This window comes from Cebus imitator, unplaced genomic scaffold, assembly GCF_001604975.1.
Source record: "Cebus imitator isolate Cc_AM_T3 unplaced genomic scaffold, Cebus_imitator-1.0 Scaffold318, whole genome shotgun sequence".
In the NCBI taxonomy this organism is placed as follows: domain Eukaryota; kingdom Metazoa; phylum Chordata; class Mammalia; order Primates; family Cebidae; genus Cebus; species Cebus imitator.
The window spans coordinates 1,955,939-1,973,853 of NW_016107633.1; the positions used below are offsets into that span (position 1 = coordinate 1,955,939).

The window sequence follows — 17,915 nt, forward strand, 5'->3', positions numbered from 1 at the left end:
ACACACACACACACACACACACACACACACACACACACACACACAGTGTGGGCATGGAGTACTAAAGGGGGCACACACTGGACCCCCACACGCAGTCACCTGCTATTCTTGCCGTCCCCCTCGGCCTCCCAGGGGGCAAGGATTATCTCGCCTGGAGCTCTGCTTCCCTACCCCACCCCAAGAATGAATGCCACTCAAGCAACGGGAGGGCCCCTTCCTTCGCCCAACTGGGAAGTCCTTCCTAGATCTGCCCCAAGTCCTTTCCTTCCTTCCCAGGCCAGGACTGGGGGAGGGGGCGTTCCCTTTAAGGGAGGCGGGGGTGGGGGCTGCGGGCCGGCCCTCCTTCCGCCCCTCCCAGGGCCGCCCGGGGCCCCCAGTCCCGGGCCCGGCGCCAGCGCATGCGCCCGCCTGTGGGCGCTGTCCCGGCAGCGAGGGCCGCGAGCGCACCGACCGACGGACGGACTGGCGGCCGGCCGGACAGACGGGGCAGCGCAGGGAGCGGGGACGCGGCGGGACAGCGACATGGCCGGCCACACGCAGCAGCCGAGCGGGCGCGGGAACCCCGGGCCTCCGCCCTCGCCCTCCCGCGTCCCAGGCCCCGGCCCCGGCGCCTCGGAGCGGGTGGCGCTCAAGAAGGAGATCGGGCTGCTGAGCGCCTGCACCATCATCATTGGTGAGCTGGACCCAGGCGGGTGGGCGCCGGGCGGAGGCCAAATGAGGGGCGCAGCCGCTCCGAAAGAGGGGCGCCCCCTCTCCGGGCGCTCGGACGGGTCTGCCTGGGGCACCTGTGGTCTGGCCTCAGAGCACACAATGACTGCTCGCAGAGCCTAGGGTGCCAAAGCATCGTGTCCCCGTCTCCCGGCCGCCTGTACCTGGGGGAGTTTTGGGTCCCCTCCACCGCTGGACTCCTGAGTCAAGTTTGCTGTGGGGCTTTTGCAAGGAAGTTACCCTCAGTTTCCTCATCTGTGAAATGGCCATGACTGCAGTCCTGCATTGAGCGGCAGGAACTTGAGGAGTGTAGGGGCCGGTCAGGCTGCGGTAGGCTGAGCTCCCCAAGTTCTGGACTGTGGGTCAGTCTGAGTCCCCACTGTGTGCAGGGTCCGGTTGCCACGCAGTGCAGTGACTTATTCTTGGAAAGCAGGAGGGCCTGTGGGTAGAGTGGACAAGCGCAGCCGGCGCAGAGAGGACGGAGGTTCAGAGCACGCAATGACTGCGGGGCTTGGCAGCAGGACCCAGGAGAGGGGGCGGGTTAGCCAGCGACTGGGGGGAGGGGGCAGCCGTGGGCAGACACGGCCTCCAGAAGGCCAGCCTGCTCCCTGGGCTGGGATCCCGGACAGACGGGGCAGACTCCAGTGTCCCCACCTGAGAATAGGTCCATGTCCTGCTTCCACATAGGGGTTTCTGGGTAGGCAGTGAGCTCAGGGGTCATGGGAATGGTAATGGTCTTTTTCCATTCTCTGTCCCAAGTCATAGATACTGGCTAATCCAGACTTGTTTCTTTGTCTACACAGGGTGCCTCTGAGCCCCTCCAGGGAGGGACAGGAGAGGTGGGTTAGGAAGAGGTGGGATGACTACCTGGGGCCTTGACTGTTCTCACCTTACCACCAGCCAGTCTTCCCAGTCCCTTGACAGTGAGAGCACTTGTGTCTTCACTGCCGTCCCACCCTCAGATCCCTAGAGATGGAGAAAATTGGGGCCCCGTTCAGTAGGGCAGACCCAGGGTCTTCACCTTATTCTCTTCCACCCCACCTTAGCAGCTCTTCACATCCAGAGTAGCCCCTGAACACAACCCCTGGCCAGGTCTCTCCACCATCTCACCCCCTCCCCGTAGAATGCTGTCTCCCAGAACCTGGTCCTGACCTGGCCCTGGGAGCTTCTTGGCCTAGGATACCCCTGCCTGACTGTCCGCTGGAAGGAAGGGCTGGTCCCGGAGATTTGGCCAGGGTGCTGATTAGCGCTTTTTCTTGACCCACACCCTCTCCAGGAGCTGTCCCCTGGGGAAGGGGAAGCTCACACATCATGGTTGAGTCACAGGATTGAGACCATGCCCAGAGCCAGCGATAAGCACCAGGCAGGTGCAGAGAGACACAGCTGTGCCTGGGCTCCTCAGCTAAGCCCAGCATCCTTGACCTGTCTTCCTACTCTCCCCTCCCCATATCCCATCCTCCCCAAGTCACAGGGAGGCTGCCCAGCTCCTCTCTCCCCAGAAGGAGGCCCTGGTGGTGGTGGCCATGCTGGGAGTGAAGAAGGCCAATTCCACCATCACCCTCCCCCCAGGACAGACCCAGAAGTTTCCATGCAGCCCAGGTCTGCCCTGACAACTCCCCAACCCTTCAGTTCCTTCCTGCTGTGCCAGGTCCACTACCTTGGCCTCCAAACCTTGAAGACCGAGCCAGGGTGAAGGGCCACTTGGCCAATCAAGGATGGTGGATTCAGCTACAGAATCCAAGCCCGGGGCACTCAGCGGTGGTCTTGAGGAGCTGTGGTCTTAACTTGGCTTGGGGTGCTTTGGAGGGTTACAGCAGGCAAGAAGCTGGACGGTGCAGGAAAAAGCAAGGAGAGATCAACCTCAACCAGAAGGTGACAGGAGGTGGAGACTGGGCAAGGGAGGACTGAGCCGGGGTCGGCACACCCTCCCCTCCTGATGTCCTAAGGGTCTCCCCTCCCCAGCCCACCCTACCTTTCTACCCCAGGTGGGCTCACTCTCTCTCCACCAATACCCTGGAGAGCCTGGTCAGAATCAAAAATGTCTGCAAGTGTCACATTTTAGCTTTGAAAGTCTTGAGAACTTGACGTCCCCCTTCTCTTTTTTTTTTTCTAAGACAGAGTCTGACTCTGTCTCCCAGGCTGGAGTGCAATGGCACAATCTCAGCTCACTTCGACCTCCGCCTCCGGGGTTCAAGTAATTCTCCTGCATCAGCCTCCCAAGTAGCTGGGATTACAGGCACACACCACCACACCCAGCTAATTTTTGTATTTTGAGTAGAGATGGAGTTTCACCATGTTGGCCAGGCTGGTTCCGAGCTCCTGACCTCAAGTGATCTGCCTGCCTCAGCCTCCCAAAGTCCTGCTTCATAACCTACCTTGTTTGTTACTAGTTACTGAACATGTCGTCTCCAAAACTTCCACATTGACCCTTCTAGAAGATTCTATCACTCTGTCTTACGTATATCCTCTGCTACAGCTCAAACTGGGAAGTGAGGCTTTCAAGGATGGGAAAACCTGGGAGGGCAGGCTATGGGCTGGCGTGAGACTCATGTCAAGTGTGTTTTGGGTAGCGCCTGCTGGCCACCACAAGCGCAGCTAGAAGGGAATTGGCCAGGCTGGAGGAGGTAGAGCTGGCTGAGGCAGAGGCTCTGTAGGACAGTCACATCCAATTATCTGTTCAGAAAAACACCTCTTACCACTTTATGCAAATGTGTTCTGGCCGGGTGTGGTGGCTCACACCTGTAATCCCAGCACTTTGGGAGGCCGAGGTGGGCAGATCACCTGAGGTCAGGAATTCGAGACCAGTCTGGCTAACGTGGTGAAACCCCCGTCTCTACTAAAAATACATAAAATTAGCTACTCTGGAGGCTGAGGCTGGAGAATCGCTTGAACCCAGGAGGTGGAGGTTGCAGTGAGCACAGATCGAGCCATTTCACTCTAGCTTGAGCAACAAAAGGGAAATTCCATCTCAAGAAAAAAAGAGAAAGAGAGAGAAAAGAAAATGTGTTCTTTTATTTTGTTTGAATCTCATGTCCACCTTGCAGGATAGGAATTTTACAGAGGTGGAAACTAAGGTTGGAAGTGAAATGATAGTACTCCAAGTAGTAGGCTTAGGGTTCAAAACCAGACTTGGACTTTATTCCCAGTCCAGTGCCCTTTATTATTTCATTTTATTTTATTTATTTTATATTATTTTTGAGACAAGGTCTTGCTTTATTACACAAGCTATGGTGCAGTGGCATGATCATAGCTCACTGCAGCCTCAACCTCCAGACTCAAGCAATCCTCCTGCCTCAGCCTCCCAAGTAGCTGGAACCACAGGTGCCCGCCACCATGCCTGGCCAATTTTTGTATTTTTTATAGATACTGGGTTTTGCCATGTTGCCCAGGCTGGTCTCAAATTCCTGGGTTCAAGTGATCCTTCCACCTCAACCTCCAAGAGTGTTAGGGTTACAGGTGGGAGCCACTGCGCCCGGCCCCAGTGCCCTTTATAATGCTCTGATGCTGGGCAAATTGGGGCCAGAGTCAGAGCCCTGGAGGGGGGAGGGTTGGGGACCGAGCTGGGAGCTTGTCCAACTAGGCTTCACTGAGTTCCCACTCCACTATGGGTGGACAAACAGACAGCTCGGGGAGTCTGCTCCTCCCTCAGTGGCTGGACTCATAAGACCTCTCATACTGACCCAGCAACCTTAGCCAGCTCCCTCGCGGCATCCACAACCCAAGGAACACACCCACATCCTCCAAAGTGGGAGTTACCCCCGGGTCTGCTGACCAGGCCCTTCCTCTGCTCTCTCTTTGGCTTGAGAATCCAGCCCCTGCAAGAGTTTGTGGGTCAGATGTGTGTTCAGGGACTCAGGAGTTGGCGTCATGAACCTCAGCTTCTCAGGAACCGATCCCTGCTCACCCAGCCTCAGCCAGGACCCTCCCTGGTCTCCAGGTCTGCAGGTGCCTGAGCTTCCCAGGAGGGTGGACCTCTGCAGAACTCCAGCCCCTCCTCCCCGGGGCCCTGGGGAGGCATACAGCTATGTCGGGGCTTGCCTGTTCCCCACCACAGTCCTATTTACAGGTGGGGAAATTGAGGCTGCTACCTGCCCTGGGGTCAGATGCCCTCGGCATGCATCTGACCCCAGGGCAGGTGGCAGCCTCAGCTTCTAACTATAATTTGGGGGGCCTACCAGTTCTGGGCACACCCAGCCATCTATTCAACCACTGCATACTGAATGGTGTCAGGCACTGACCTACATGCCGGAGACATCACAGGGGTCAAGACAGACAAAATCTGTGTCCTGGAGCTGACATCCTGGTGTGGGAGTCTCACGGACAAGATGCACAAGCCAAATGCGTGTCTTGTTAAGTGCTAAGACCAGTCAAACCAGGAAGGAGGATGCAGACAGCGGGGCAGGGGATTTCAGGTCGGACTGGGGCGGGGTTCAGTGTGTGCGGGGCATTGCAAACTGTGTTAAGAGCATTGCCTTTTGCTCTCTGCCAGGTGGGAGCCCTGGATATTGAGCAGAGGGGTGAGGGGGTGGGGCTTACAGGGCTCACTCTGGAGAAGAGCCTGTGGGGGAGGAGGTGGGAGGAGGAAGGCCGATCAGGAGGCTGTCTGGGTGTCTCGGGCAAGAGACCACAGTGGCTCAGGTCAGGGTGGTGGCCGTCGTGGTGTCAGAGGAGGTTCCGTTCTGGACGAGTTTGGAAGGTGAGAGCCAAAGGATTTGTGATGGAATGGATGTTGGCGGGGGGAGAAACAGAGGAGTCATGGGTGACGCAAGGTTGTGGCCCAAGCAACCAGGAGGATGTTCTGCCATTTCTTGATCAGGAAAGACTGAGAGGAGCATTTTGGGGGCAAGGAGGTGAAAGTCGGGAATTCCGTTTTGACCATGGAAAGTCTGTCGTGTCTGCTGCTGAGTGGTTCACTGCAGGTTTCATTTAGCAGAGCGGTCCACGCTAGGGATATAAATTTAGGAGTTGCCAGCAGAAGCCAGGGTGATAGATGGGGTCTTCAAGAAACCATGGAAGGAAAAGAGAAGAGGCCTCAGGACTGAGCCCTGGGTACCCAGTGTCTAGAAGTCATGCAAGATAAGGGATTCTGAAAAGGAGAAGCCAGTAAGACGAGGGGGAGGCCAGGAGGCTGAGTGACAGGCGAGCCACCTGTCACATGTTGCTGATGAGTCAGTATCGTGGCCAAGGGCTCAACTGTTGCATTCAGCAACGTGGCACTCACCAGTGACCATGACAAGCCTCGGCCAGGAGACAGGGCCCGGGCAAGGTTTGCTGGGCTAGGCTGGCTGGGCTGAATGAGCCGGAGAGGGGTGCACACTTCTGCCCATCCCCTGCCTCCAAAGAAAGTGGGTTAGGCTGGAGGTGGGTGCTGGTCAAGTGGCAGTTCCAGGCACATCCTGGATGTCCCTGCTCACCTCCTTGGGGTGCTGCCCAGGCCTCAGTGGTCACAGTCTTCATCCCAGAGAGAGGTACCTGACACAGGTTAACTGTGAGGATGTGAGGACACCCGTGCACTTGGGGGAGAGACTTCACCCAGGTCGCAGCCGGCCCCCGCCGATCACCCCAGGGTGTTGGGGTCCTGGGTGGCTCAGGTCTTAGAGGAAAGATGGGGCTGCCTAGGGGGTCTCCAAGGGAGATGGCCTTGCGTAGTGAGATCCAAAAGCACTTCCCATGGCCTCTGAGGTGCCAGACAGGGTTGAGAGAATGCCCAAATCAAGATGCCTTCCCAGCCATCATCCAGGTATTGTTGGCATGGGGTGATGTCCAGATTGCAGGGGCCGAGGTGGGCAGTCAGGGAGAGCTTCCTGGAGGTGGTGTTGCTTCAGGGAGGCCAGTGAGCTGGGGAGAGACCTGCCACAGTCGGGGACAGGGCCCCTGAGCAGACTGTTCTCTTGGCCCAGCCCAGATATGCAGGGTGCATCCTCCCTGCTGAAGTCAGGGTTGGACTAGCCCTCTGCTGCCCCCTAGCCCAGTGGCCCCACCTGGCAGATGGTGAAACTGAGGCTTGAAAGGGAAGCACTGGCATGGGTCACACAGTTGGGTCCGGAATGTGCTTCAAGGCATGAGGACGGGTGCCAGTATCCTGGCCCGACAGGCCCTCCCTGCCCCTCCCCGAGTCAGGCTGCACATTCCCCACACGCACACCCCAGGAGGTGGCTCGCTCTGTGACTTGACCTCCACGGGCCGCCTCTGTGACCTCCGTGATCTGCCGCTGCCTCCAGAAATAGGTCAGCACGCACCGCAGCGGCCGCGGGGAACAATGGTCCTTTCTTCATTCCTCCAAGGAGCCCAGTAAGCCCCATCAGGCCAAACATCTTAATGCGATGAAAGCCACCCAGCAAAGGCTCAGGGAAAAGGGGCGGGTGGCAGAGACTCTAGGAAGGCCGGCTTGTGGGGCACTCACTTCCTCGCCTACCTGCCCAGAGCTCCAGCCCCCACAGGACCTGCAGGGCCCACCAAGCTGTCATCCCACTGGGTGGACAGGAATGTGGAGGCCTCAGACCCCACATCCCTCTGGTCACCCATGGATCAGACACCCAACAGGGCTCAGTGGCATCTCCAGGCCTATCCCGCGCCCCTCATCCTGTTCCTCCCTGAGTTCCTGCCCCTCTAAACCAGGTTCCCCCAAGGGCTGGGCTTCTTCATTGCTGCTCCCTGAATCAGGTAGATCTGCTTGGCCGGAATACAAGATCTGGAAGGGAGACCCTCCCACGCCACTGGGTGGGACTGAGCAGGAACCCCAGCAGCCCCCTTCCAGCTTCACCGATCTGGTTGGTCGCGGTAGCTCATTCCTGTAATCCCAGGACTTTGGGAGGCTGAGGTGCGTGAATCACTTGAGGCCAGGAGTTCAAGACCAGCCTGGCCAACATGGCGAAATCCCGTCTCTACTAAAAAAAAAAAAAAAAAAAAAAAGGAAATCCACTGGTTCCTCCCATACCTCTCCTGTAATCACTGGAGCATTGATGGGGGCCCCCATCCCTGTCCACAGCCCCCTCCCTCCTCCATGCCCAAGCCTGAGGCCCCGGCTGCTCCGTGCAGTACCCCACCCACCCTTCACTGCTGGCAGCAGCCAGTGAGGGGGTGTGATGCAATTTTCTGCCACCTTCACACATGATCCTGGGGCCGATGCGACAAGTGGTCTAGGCCCAGAGGGAGAAACCCCTGAGGACCTCAGAGACACTGACTAACGCAGGTGGTCCTTCAAGCCTCAATGGAGGAAGTCTTGAACTGTGGCCTGAGGCCACTCGTTCAAAACAATAGTGGCTTCCCCACCCCCATGGAGCCCAGTATCGGAGTCTTCAGCCTTGTGTTACGGCCCTGGAAGATAGGGTACCAGGTGTGGCTTCCCCCAGAGCTCCACCCAGGAGGCCCCACCTGGCAGAAGTATGGCGGGCTCTCTGCAGGGTGGGTGGCTCAGAACCCGGGATGCTCCCCACGTGAACATGCTCAGCTCCTTCCAAGGCCACCCAGCCCCCGCTGGCTTCCAACCTCCCTGGCTTTCTGCAAATCCCACTCCGCCAGGTCCTGAGAACAGAGGCCCTGCTGGCGGATGGAGGGAACTCAAAGGCCCTTTAGAAACCTTACAGCCCACCCAGGCCTGGGCCCCTCTGCTAGATGAGGGAGACGCTTCTCTACTCCCAGAAATAGACTAAGGGTGCAGCTTATCTCTGGGGGTAGGGGCACAGGAATTAGTTCATCCTTATCTGGATGTATTTAGGGCTCCTGGGATGTGACCGGAAAACTGAGTGGGGTGTCGTAGCTGTCCAGACTGGAAATCTGTGTCGGCAGGGGGTGGGGGCGGTGGGGGAGCACCGTGGACAAGGACTGAATGCAAAGTGGCAGCTACAACGGTGACCTTATCCAGCCCCCTGAGGGCCCAGCAGGTGGAGGAGGCGGGCCCTGCTCTGAGGGAGATGGAGCTGTCCTCCCAGGACGCGGTCTGCTGTGGCCGTTGCATGGAGGCTGAGCTGCAGGTCTCACCAGGGCTATCTGTTCACAAGGCCTGAGGTTCCAGGTTTATTTCTTCTTGGACAGGCCCTATTGCAACTCTCCAGTGACGTTACCTGATTCCCGTGCACAGACGGTAAGACCCATAGAGCCCAGAACGTTGTCCCTCTTTGCGGAGCTCAAGGCTCAGCAGGCACTCAGAGTCTTGCTCAACCCGGGAACCTGCTCTACAGACCGTAGCTGGCCCCTCTGAACGTTTCCCATTGTGTCAGAAAGCAGACAGGCCAGGCACAGTGGCTCTTACCTGTAATCCCAGCACTTTGGGAGGCCTAAGTGGGTAGATCGATTGAGCCCAAGAGTTTGAGACCAGCCTAGGCAACATAGCGGGACCCCCCACCCAATTCTACAGTTTTTTTTTTTTTAATTAGCCAGATGTAGTGGCACTCACCTGTAATCCTAGGCGAGGAGGAAGGATCACTTAAGCCCAGGAGTTGCAGACCAGCCTGGGCAATATGAGACCCTATCTCTACAAAAAGTTAAAAAAAAAAAAAAAAACATTAGCTGGGTGTGGTGACACACATGGAGTGCCAGTTACTAGGGAGACTGAGGTGGGAGAATCTCTTGAGCCTAGAGTTCCAGGCTTCAGTGAGCTATGATCATGCCATTGCACTCCAGCCAGGGTGACAGAGCAAAACCCTCTCTGAAAGAAAGAAAGAAGTCCGGGTGCAGTGACTCATGCCTGTAATCCCAGTACTTTAGGAGGCTGAGGTGGCTAGATCACTCGAGGTTAGGAGTTCGAGACCAGCCTGATCAACATGGTGAAACCCCATCTCTACTAAAAAAAATACAAAAAAAAAAAAAAAAAAAAAAAAAAAATTAGCTGGGCATGGTGGCTCACACCTGTAATCACAGCTACTCAGGATGCTGAGGCAGGAGAATTGCTTGAACCTGGGAGGCAGAGGTTGCAGTGAGCCAAGACCACGCCATTGCACTCCAGCCTGGCAAAAAAGAACGGAACTAAAAAAAAAAGGAAAGAAGAGAGGGAGGGAGGAAAAGGAAGAAAGAAACTGAAGTAGGAAGAGGATTCCAAACCCGATGTGGTCAAGGAGGGCTTCATGGAGGAGATGCTACTTCCTGAGCCACTCCATGAGTTTGGACTTTGGTTAGTGGGAAAATGGCAGGAGAGTGGTCAAAATCCTGCATTAGGGGCCAGCTCTGGCCAGTGGGCTGGAAGCAGGACAAGGGGCTGCAGGTTGATACGCCTGGGACTCTGAAGCAGACGTGAGGGCCGAGCATGGGTCTTGTGAGGTCCCTGGGGAGCCACCGCCTGCCGTCGCTCAGGTGGTTCAGCCTCCTCACTTTGCCGGCCCCATCTCATGGGGGCAATGGAGGGCTGAGGAAGTCAGATAGGTCCCATCTCTGGCAGAGGGGCCTGGGCAGCTGGATGAGGTGACATTTCCCATGTCCGGGACTGAGGAAGAGGCAGATGATGAGCCCAGAATGGCACTTGCTGAGCTTGGGGCCAGTGGCATCTCACACCTCCAGCCTACCTCCTTTCTCCTCCTCCAGGAAGCACCCCAGGCTCTCTTCCTCCTGGCAGCAGGCGGATCCCCATAAGAAGGCCAGGCTGTGAAGGGAACCCCAGGCCTGACGCCTCCCCATCTCTCCCCACACAGGGAACATCATCGGCTCGGGCATCTTCATCTCACCCAAGGGGGTCCTGGAGCACTCAGGCTCTGTGGGTCTGGCCCTGTTCGTCTGGGTCCTGGGTGGGGGCGTGACGGCTCTGGGCTCCCTCTGCTATGCAGAGCTGGGAGTTGCCATCCCCAAGTCCGGTGGGGACTACGCCTACGTCACAGAGATCTTCGGGGGCCTGGCTGGGTGAGTGTGGGGCACTGGTGGGCAGGGGGACACCCTCTCGGGAATGGGATGGCCAGCTGAGTCCTGGCCTCAGTTTCCACTCCTGCTTCCAGCTTCCTAGGGAGGTCGTGGAGGTGGATAGAGAGGAGTGGGGGTGCTAGACAGCCTTCTGAGGCCAGGGCGGTTGGCACTGAGACCCATCCCACCCCACTGATGTGTGCTGGGCACTCCTGCAGGCCCCTGGGCCTCTGTTGATCTCTTTTCAAATAGAGGTCCCTCTGAACCCCATCGCCTGCCTTGTACTTAGGGACGGGGGACTCTTACTGTCTAAAACCCCTAGGCAATATGAGTGCTCAGCCAAGGAAGGGCCTCGATTTTGGTAAACCCACATGTTACATGAGGAGCAAGGAGGGAAGTGCGATATTCTTATCATATACCTGTAAGATGTATCCCCCTCCTTTTTTTTTTTTTTTTGGAGACAGTGTTTCGCTCTTTTTGCCCAGGCTGGAGTGCAATGGCGTGATCTCGGCTCGCTGCAACCTCTGCCTCCCAGGTTCAAGAGATTCTCCTCAACCTCCTGAGTAGCTGGGATTACAGGCAGGCGCCCGCCATCATACCCAGCTAATTTTTTTGTATTTAGTAGAGACAGAGTTTCACCATGTTGGTTGGCCAGGCTGGTCTCGAACTCCTGACCTCAAGTGATACAACCTCAGCCTTCCAAGTGCTGGGATTACAGGCGTGAGCCACCATGCCCAGCCAGAGGTCCCCTTTCCATAGCACCTTGCTGTTCTTCCTTCATTCACTAGGGAGCATTTGCTGAGCACCTACTGTGAGCCTAGGGCTGGGAGGCAGAGATAGAAAGGTCTGCCCCTGTCCCCAAACTGCTCACAGAACAGCGAGGAAGCAGCCCCTTAAATGGGATTAAGGCCTGGAGGAGCCTTGCTTTGAGAGTGGATATGAGGCAGCAGCCACCCAGCAAAGAGAGCAGTGCGCCTCCTAGGGAGGACTCCCAGGAAAGCAATGTTTGCCCCGAGGCTGGGAGGAAGAGGAAGATTTTCCCCACCTGGACTAGCTGACTAGTGAGGAAGGCATCCTGGGACTAGGGAAGCATGAACAGAGGGTGTGGTGGCCCAGGTGTGCACAGGGAGTCTGCTGCACCTAGAGGTGAGGTCAGGGTGGGTTCATGGCAGGCGCCAGGGCTTGAAGAGCATCGGGGGATTGAACCTGTTATATTTGTCCAACTGAGTTGTGCCAAGAGCCGCAAAGGTACCGGTAGATTCTAAAATCATGTAGAAGCCTGATTTGAGGAGATGGGGCAGCCAGCATAGCACAGGGAGAGGTGGGTGCAACAGGGGTGGCACCCACTTTCCTACCGAGAGGCTCCTAGATGTTCTGGAGCTCAGGGGAAAAATCTGGGCTGAAATGTACAAAGTTTGTACTGAGGGATATGGGCCAGGGGCCCTTAACTGGGCAGCCTTGGATGGAGGGAACTGCTAGGGCTTGCATGCCGCTGTGGGTGCGTCTGTGGTGCTCTTCTCTGGAGAGAGGGTCCTCAAAGGGGCTGAGACTCAGAAAACAGAAGAATCATGCTTCGGGCCTGGAGAGGACATTGGGAGGGAGAAGAGGGCCAGGGCCTCATCTCTGAGTACCCAACCTGCAGGGGTGGGCAGAGGGGATGCCTAGGAGGAGGGGGCCACGGAGCTAGGATGTCCCAGAAACCAAGCAAGGGGCAGGTGATCCAGAGGCGGCTGGCGTCCCCGATGAGGCAGTCCTTTCCCTGGGGGGCTGGCCAGGGGCTAGGGCCACCCCATCCCTTGGTGCAGACAGAGCCCCTGAAACAGGTCAGACTCACAGCCTTGAGCACAGAGCCCCGCCCCACCTGGGTCAAGATCCAGGTCGAAGGGGCATCCATCGCTCTCCACCCCAGCCACGGCTCTTGGGAAGGCCCAGTCCCTGCACCCCATAGGTCTTCCTCAGGGGGACCACAGCTCAGAGTCACCCATCTTCAGCCACAAGCTGAGAGGTCTGGGGACAGGGACCCCAGCTCAGGAAACAGCCTGTGTCCAAGGGTGGGGGGTGGGGCATTGTAGTCATCATTAGAAAGGTGTTTGGTGCCCATGTTGTTCCCAGCACCTGCCCCACGGCAGCTCTGTCAACATTTAAGTATGAGTAACACCTTCTCTGTTGAAAGTCTGCACATGCAGCACTGAGACCTCAACAGCGTCAACCCTTCCTCCCTGGACCAGTGCGGGCCGCTGGTCACCTCACCAGCCCCAGCTGCCGGGCCCAGGGCAGCCGTGCTGCACACATCAGGGCCGGGTTGGCCGGGAACGGCTCTAGGCGGCCTGAGCCACTCCCGCCCCCTCTCCTTCCAGCTTTCTGCTGCTCTGGAGCGCCGTCCTCATCATGTACCCCACCAGCCTGGCCGTGATCTCAATGACTTTCTCCAACTACGTGCTGCAGCCTGTGTTCCCCAACTGCATCCCCCCCGCCGCAGCCTCCCGGATGCTGTCCATGGCCTGCCTGAGTAAGCATCACCCTTGGGCCTCTCCCCAGACCAGCCACCTGCCTGGGCAGCCCCACCCTGCCCAGAGCGGGAGGACAGCAGGGTGAGATTTTCCCTTCGAGTCTAGGGTTCTTACATTCCAGCTGCTACAGAGGATACCGTTCTCTGGCCACCTGGGCTGGATTTGGCCGTGGTCCGCTGTGAAAGGTCCCAGCCTCAGTGCCCACCCCCGCCTTCCCTCCACAGTGCTCCTGACGTGGGTGAACAGCTCCAGCGTGCGCTGGGCCACGTGCATCCAGGACGTGTTCACAGGCGGGAAGCTGCTGGCCTTGTCTCTCATCATTGGCGTGGGCCTTCTCCAGATCTTCCAAGGTAGGGCCGAGTGGGGGTGAGGGCCGGGCTGGGGAGATGGTGCTGACCACCGACTTCTGGGCCCCCCTAGGACATTTTGAGGAGCTGAGGCCCAGCAATGCCTTTGCTTTCTGGATGACGCCCTCCGTGGGACACCTGGCCCTGGCCTTCCTCCAGGGCTCCTTCGCCTTCAGTGGCTGGAACTTCCTCAACTATGTCACCGAGGAGATGGTTGACGCCCGAAAGTGAGTGGGGCCCCTGACCAGGCCCTGGGAAATAGCCAGGCCCTCTGGTGGGAGAGGCAGCCTCTCTGCCCAGCCCCACTGCCACCTGCGGCTCAGGCTGGTCATCGGTGTCCCATGCCTGCTGCCCTGGAAAGAAAGCCGGTGGTGGGGGGAGCTTGCATTCTAGCCCGGCCCTGTTCTCTCGGGCTATGGACACGTCACAGCCCCTTGCAGGGCCTCAGAAAGGCTGAATATCATCATCCTGCTGTAAATAGATCCAGAGATTTGCATTTGGCCTAAAATGATGCATATGCACACAATATGGTCCCTACGAATGAAGCCAATGACTGCGTCTGATGCTCGGCCAGCAATCCCGACAGTGAACCTTTGCAGCTGAGCAGCTGGGACTGGAGAGTTCCAGGAAAACCCTTGGTCTGCAAAGTGGGCTCTGGGGCCGTTTTGGGGAATTTTCCAGGCTGATTTTGCTGTATGCAATTTCGTCATCCACAGGATGTGATGGGGCCCCTCCCCCATCTCCCATCCTGTGTCCAGGTTGGGGTGGGGAAGGTCAGACAGCAGCGTCCCTGTGTCTTGGGCAGCAATACCCCCTTTCCTGCACCAACACCCTCAGCAGACACAAGACATGGAGACTATCAGCTGCTCCTGTGGCTGGGTCTCCAGGGCCCTGCACCCTCAGGAGCTGACACTGACGCATTCCACTGCCTGCCCCCAGGAACCTACCTCGCGCCATTTTCATCTCCATCCCACTGGTGACCTTCGTGTACACCTTCACCAACATCGCCTACTTCACGGCCATGTCTCCCCAGGAGCTGCTCTCATCCAATGCGGTGGCTGTGGTGAGTGGTCCCTTGCTCGGTCCCCGGCTCCTGCCCAGGCCCCTGCCCCAGCCTCACACACGGCCTCTCTCCTGTGCCCACTCAGACCTTCGGGGAGAAGCTGCTGGGCTACTTTTCTTGGGTTATGCCCGTCTCTGTGGCACTGTCAACCTTCGGAGGGATCAATGGCTACCTGTTCACCTCCTCCAGGTAACTGCACTGGGGGAAGAGGTGGGCGTGGGGAGAGAAGGCTGGGGCACAGGTGTGCGCCAGTCATGCGGGGGGCCAGAGGAAGGGAAACCTGCCAGGAAAGGGGTCCGCCTGAAGCTGGGGTAATGATCCCACCGGTAACAAGTGTCTGATCACAACCGGGAAGCAAAGCAAGAGGGAGGCGGGTTGGATGAGGGGAAGAACCGCCCAGGGGATCAGAGAGGGAGGTCAGAAGCAAGAACTTCAGAGGGATAGCAGGTCCAGAGCCGAGACCCAGGGTGTGGCCGGTGCCCATCTCTGTCCCCGACGTTAGGTTGTGCTTCTCTGGAGCCCGAGAGGGACACCTGCCCAGCCTGCTGGCCATGATCCATGTCAGACGCTGTACCCCTATCCCCGCCCTCCTCGTCTGTGTAAGTTGGGGAACCTGGGCTAGGCAGGGAGTGGAGGCAGGGCTACCCGGCAATGCGGGACCTTCTGGGTAATGGCAGGGGCGAGCCATTCCGGGGCAGGGGTGTGGGGTGGGACCAGGGCTCCTGCAGGAGCAACAGGAGGCAGGCTGGGGGCCAGCCGTCAGCCCCAGGTCCTCTCCCAGTGCGGGGCCACGGCCATCATCATGCTCGTGGGCGACACATACACGCTCATCAACTACGTGTCCTTCATCAACTACCTCTGCTACGGCGTCACCATCCTGGGCCTGCTGCTGCTGCGCTGGAGGCGGCCAGCACTCCACAGGCCGATCAAGGTGAGGCCCCTGGGATGGCTGACCCCTGTGCCGGGCGCTGCCAGAGCCACCCCTGCATCCACAGTGGGCACCAGGAGCAGGTGGGGCGGGAGGTGCCAGCTTTTGTGGAGTGTTGGGCCCTGTTCAGGGCTCTCCTTGCACTGAGGCACCCACTCCTCATAGCAGCCCCGTGCGGTCAGTGCTTTGAATACTCCCGGTGTATAGATGGGGACAGCGGCTCGGGGGCTCACGCCTATCCCAGCCCTTTGGGAGGCCAAGGTGGGAGGATGGCTTGAGCCCAGGAGTTTGAGACTAGCCTGGACAACATAATGAGACCTCCTCTCTGCAAAAATAAAAATAAAAATAAAAGGATTAGCCTGAGGTGGTGGTGCAAGCCTGTGGTCCCAGCTACTCGGGTGGCTGAAGTGGGAGGATCGCTTGAGCCTGGGAGGTCAAGGCTTCAGTGAGTGGTGCTAGGGCCACTGCACTCCAACCTGGGCAACAGAGGGAGACCCTTCCTCTCAAAAAATTAAAGAAAACGGCCGGGCGTGGTGGCTCAAGCCTGTAATCCCAGCACTTTGGGAGGCCGAGGCGGGTGGATCACCAGGTCAAGAGATCGAGACCATCCTGGTCAACATGGTGAAACCCCGTCTCTACTAAAAATACAAAAAAATTAACTGGGCATGGTGGTGCGTGCCTGTAATCCCAGCTACTCAGGAGGCTGAGGCAGGAGAATTGCCTGAACCCAGGAGGTGGAGGTTGCGGTGAGCCGAGATCGCACCATTGCACTCCAGCCTGGGTAACATGAGTGAAACTCTGTCTCAAAAAAAAACAAAAAAAATTAAAGAAAACAAGACTCAGGAGCTGTTCAAGGTCACAAAGGCTGTCAGGATTCCATGAGCCCACACAAACACAGAAGACCATAGCCTAAGCTAAAAGCAAAGCCCTACCGGGCTCAGTGGCTCACGCCCGTAATCCCAGCACTTTGGGAGGCCAAGGCAGGCGGATCACAAGGTCAGGAGATTGAGAATCCGCCTGGTCAACATGGTGAAACCCCGTCTCTACTAAAAAATACAAAAATTAGCTGAGTGTGGTGTCACATGCCTATAGTCCCAGTTACTCAGGAGGCTGAGGCAGGAGAGTCGCTTAAACTAGGGAGGTGGAGGTTGCAGTGAGCCGAGATCACGCCACTACACTCCAGCCTGGCAACAGAGCGAGACTCTATCTCAAAATTAAAAAAAAAAGTAAAACCCTCCACCATGTGTGTATAAATCCTTAAGTGGAATGCCTGAAATGTAAAACACCAAAAAACCACTGACCTCCAGCCAAGTGCAGGTGTCAAGTCCACCGACAACCACTGTGTGGAGCTCCATGCCACTGAGACTTTGAAATATCCTCAGCAAAACTGGCCAATGGCCCGACCCACGAATTGGCCTCCAAAACACTGGGTTGTCACCAAGAGGGGGTGTAGTTGAGTGCAATTGCCCTTCAGGGCCCAGCTCCCAGGGAAGGGAGGAAACCCCCCCCCCCACCGAGGGTTGGAGGTGCAGAGAGCTGGGGTCTCTGTACCATCGGTGTTCCTGCTACCCCTTCCCCAGGTGAACCTTCTCATCCCTGTGGCCTACTTGGTCTTCTGGGCCTTCCTGCTGGTCTTCAGCTTCGTCTCAGAGCCCATGGTCTGTGGGGTCGGCGTCATCATCATCCTGACGGGGGTGCCCATTTTCTTTCTGGGAGTGTTCTGGAGAAGCAAACCAAAGTGTGTGCACAGACTCACAGGTGAGCCAGGCAGCCACAGGTCACGTGGCACAGGGGGTGAGGCCTGTGGACCGGACCTCCTTCTTAGAGGCTCGCCCAGAGCTGGGTGTCGTAGTAGCTGAGGTGGGACCACAGGGCCCGGTCGCCGCCAAATGGCCCTACCCAAGATGTACCCCAAGTTTCCAGAACTCATGTGTACTGACGGAGCAGCTCCCTGAAGACCCCTGCCCAATGGGTGTCCAGAGCTGGGGGTCACCCCTATCCCACGAGGTCAGGGCCCAAGGTCCATCTGTCTGTCCTCAGAGTCCATGACACGCTGGGGCCAGGAGCTGTGTTTCGTGGTCTACCCCCAGGACGCCCCTGAGGAAGAGGAGAATGGCCCTTGTCCACCCTCCCCGCTGCCCGCCACAGACAAGCCCTTGAAGCCACAATGAGATGTTTGTAGAGACTGAAGCAGCTGTTTCTGTTTACATGTTTATTGAGGAGATGCTTGGCAAAAAAGTTTTTTTTTTCTGGAAAAAAAAAAAAGATATGACTCTTAGAAGCCTGTTTTAAGGAAGCCCTAAAATGTGGACTGGGTCTCCCGTGTTAGCGCTGCCCTGCTAGCTTTTCCTGAAAAGGCCTATAAATAAACAGGGCTGGCTGTTCGCTCCTGCTACGGGGAGTCCCTGATGGGCACAGACAGGGCCAGCTGGGGTGCACCTCAGAGGGGGCACACATGCTGCTGGCCAGGGAGGTGCCGTGGCCAGCTCTGGAGGAGGCTCTCAACATCTGGGGGCTTTGCTGCTTGACACAGG

At 57.6% G+C, this 17,915-nt stretch overlaps 1 protein-coding gene across 1 annotated transcript; it reads left to right on the forward strand.

Annotated features, from left to right (window-relative positions):
- Positions 1–381: 381 nt before the first annotated feature.
- Positions 382–17,776, forward strand: SLC7A10 (solute carrier family 7 member 10). The gene is made up of 11 exons (XM_017504243.2): positions 382–673; positions 10,332–10,536; positions 12,891–13,042; positions 13,268–13,393; positions 13,464–13,617; positions 14,330–14,453; positions 14,539–14,642; positions 14,956–15,052; positions 15,235–15,384; positions 16,962–17,139; positions 17,422–17,776. Exons 1-11 carry the CDS (start codon positions 523–525, stop codon positions 17,550–17,552), a joined length of 1,572 nt encoding a protein of 523 aa, XP_017359732.1. The 5' UTR covers positions 382–522; the 3' UTR covers positions 17,553–17,776.
- Positions 17,777–17,915: the final 139 nt, after the last annotated feature.

Bases quoted from the DNA above. Each gene is read 5' to 3' on its own strand.
- SLC7A10 (XM_017504243.2), top strand. From the start codon at position 523: ATGGCCGGCCACACGCAGCAGCCGAGCGGGCGCGGGAACCCCGGGCCT. The intron at 15,053-15,234 runs GTAAGTTGGGGA...GTCCTCTCCCAG, and splicing joins TCCCCGCCCTCCTCGTCTGT to TGCGGGGCCACGGCCATCAT. The intron at 15,385-16,961 runs GTGAGGCCCCTG...CCCCTTCCCCAG, and splicing joins CACTCCACAGGCCGATCAAG to GTGAACCTTCTCATCCCTGT.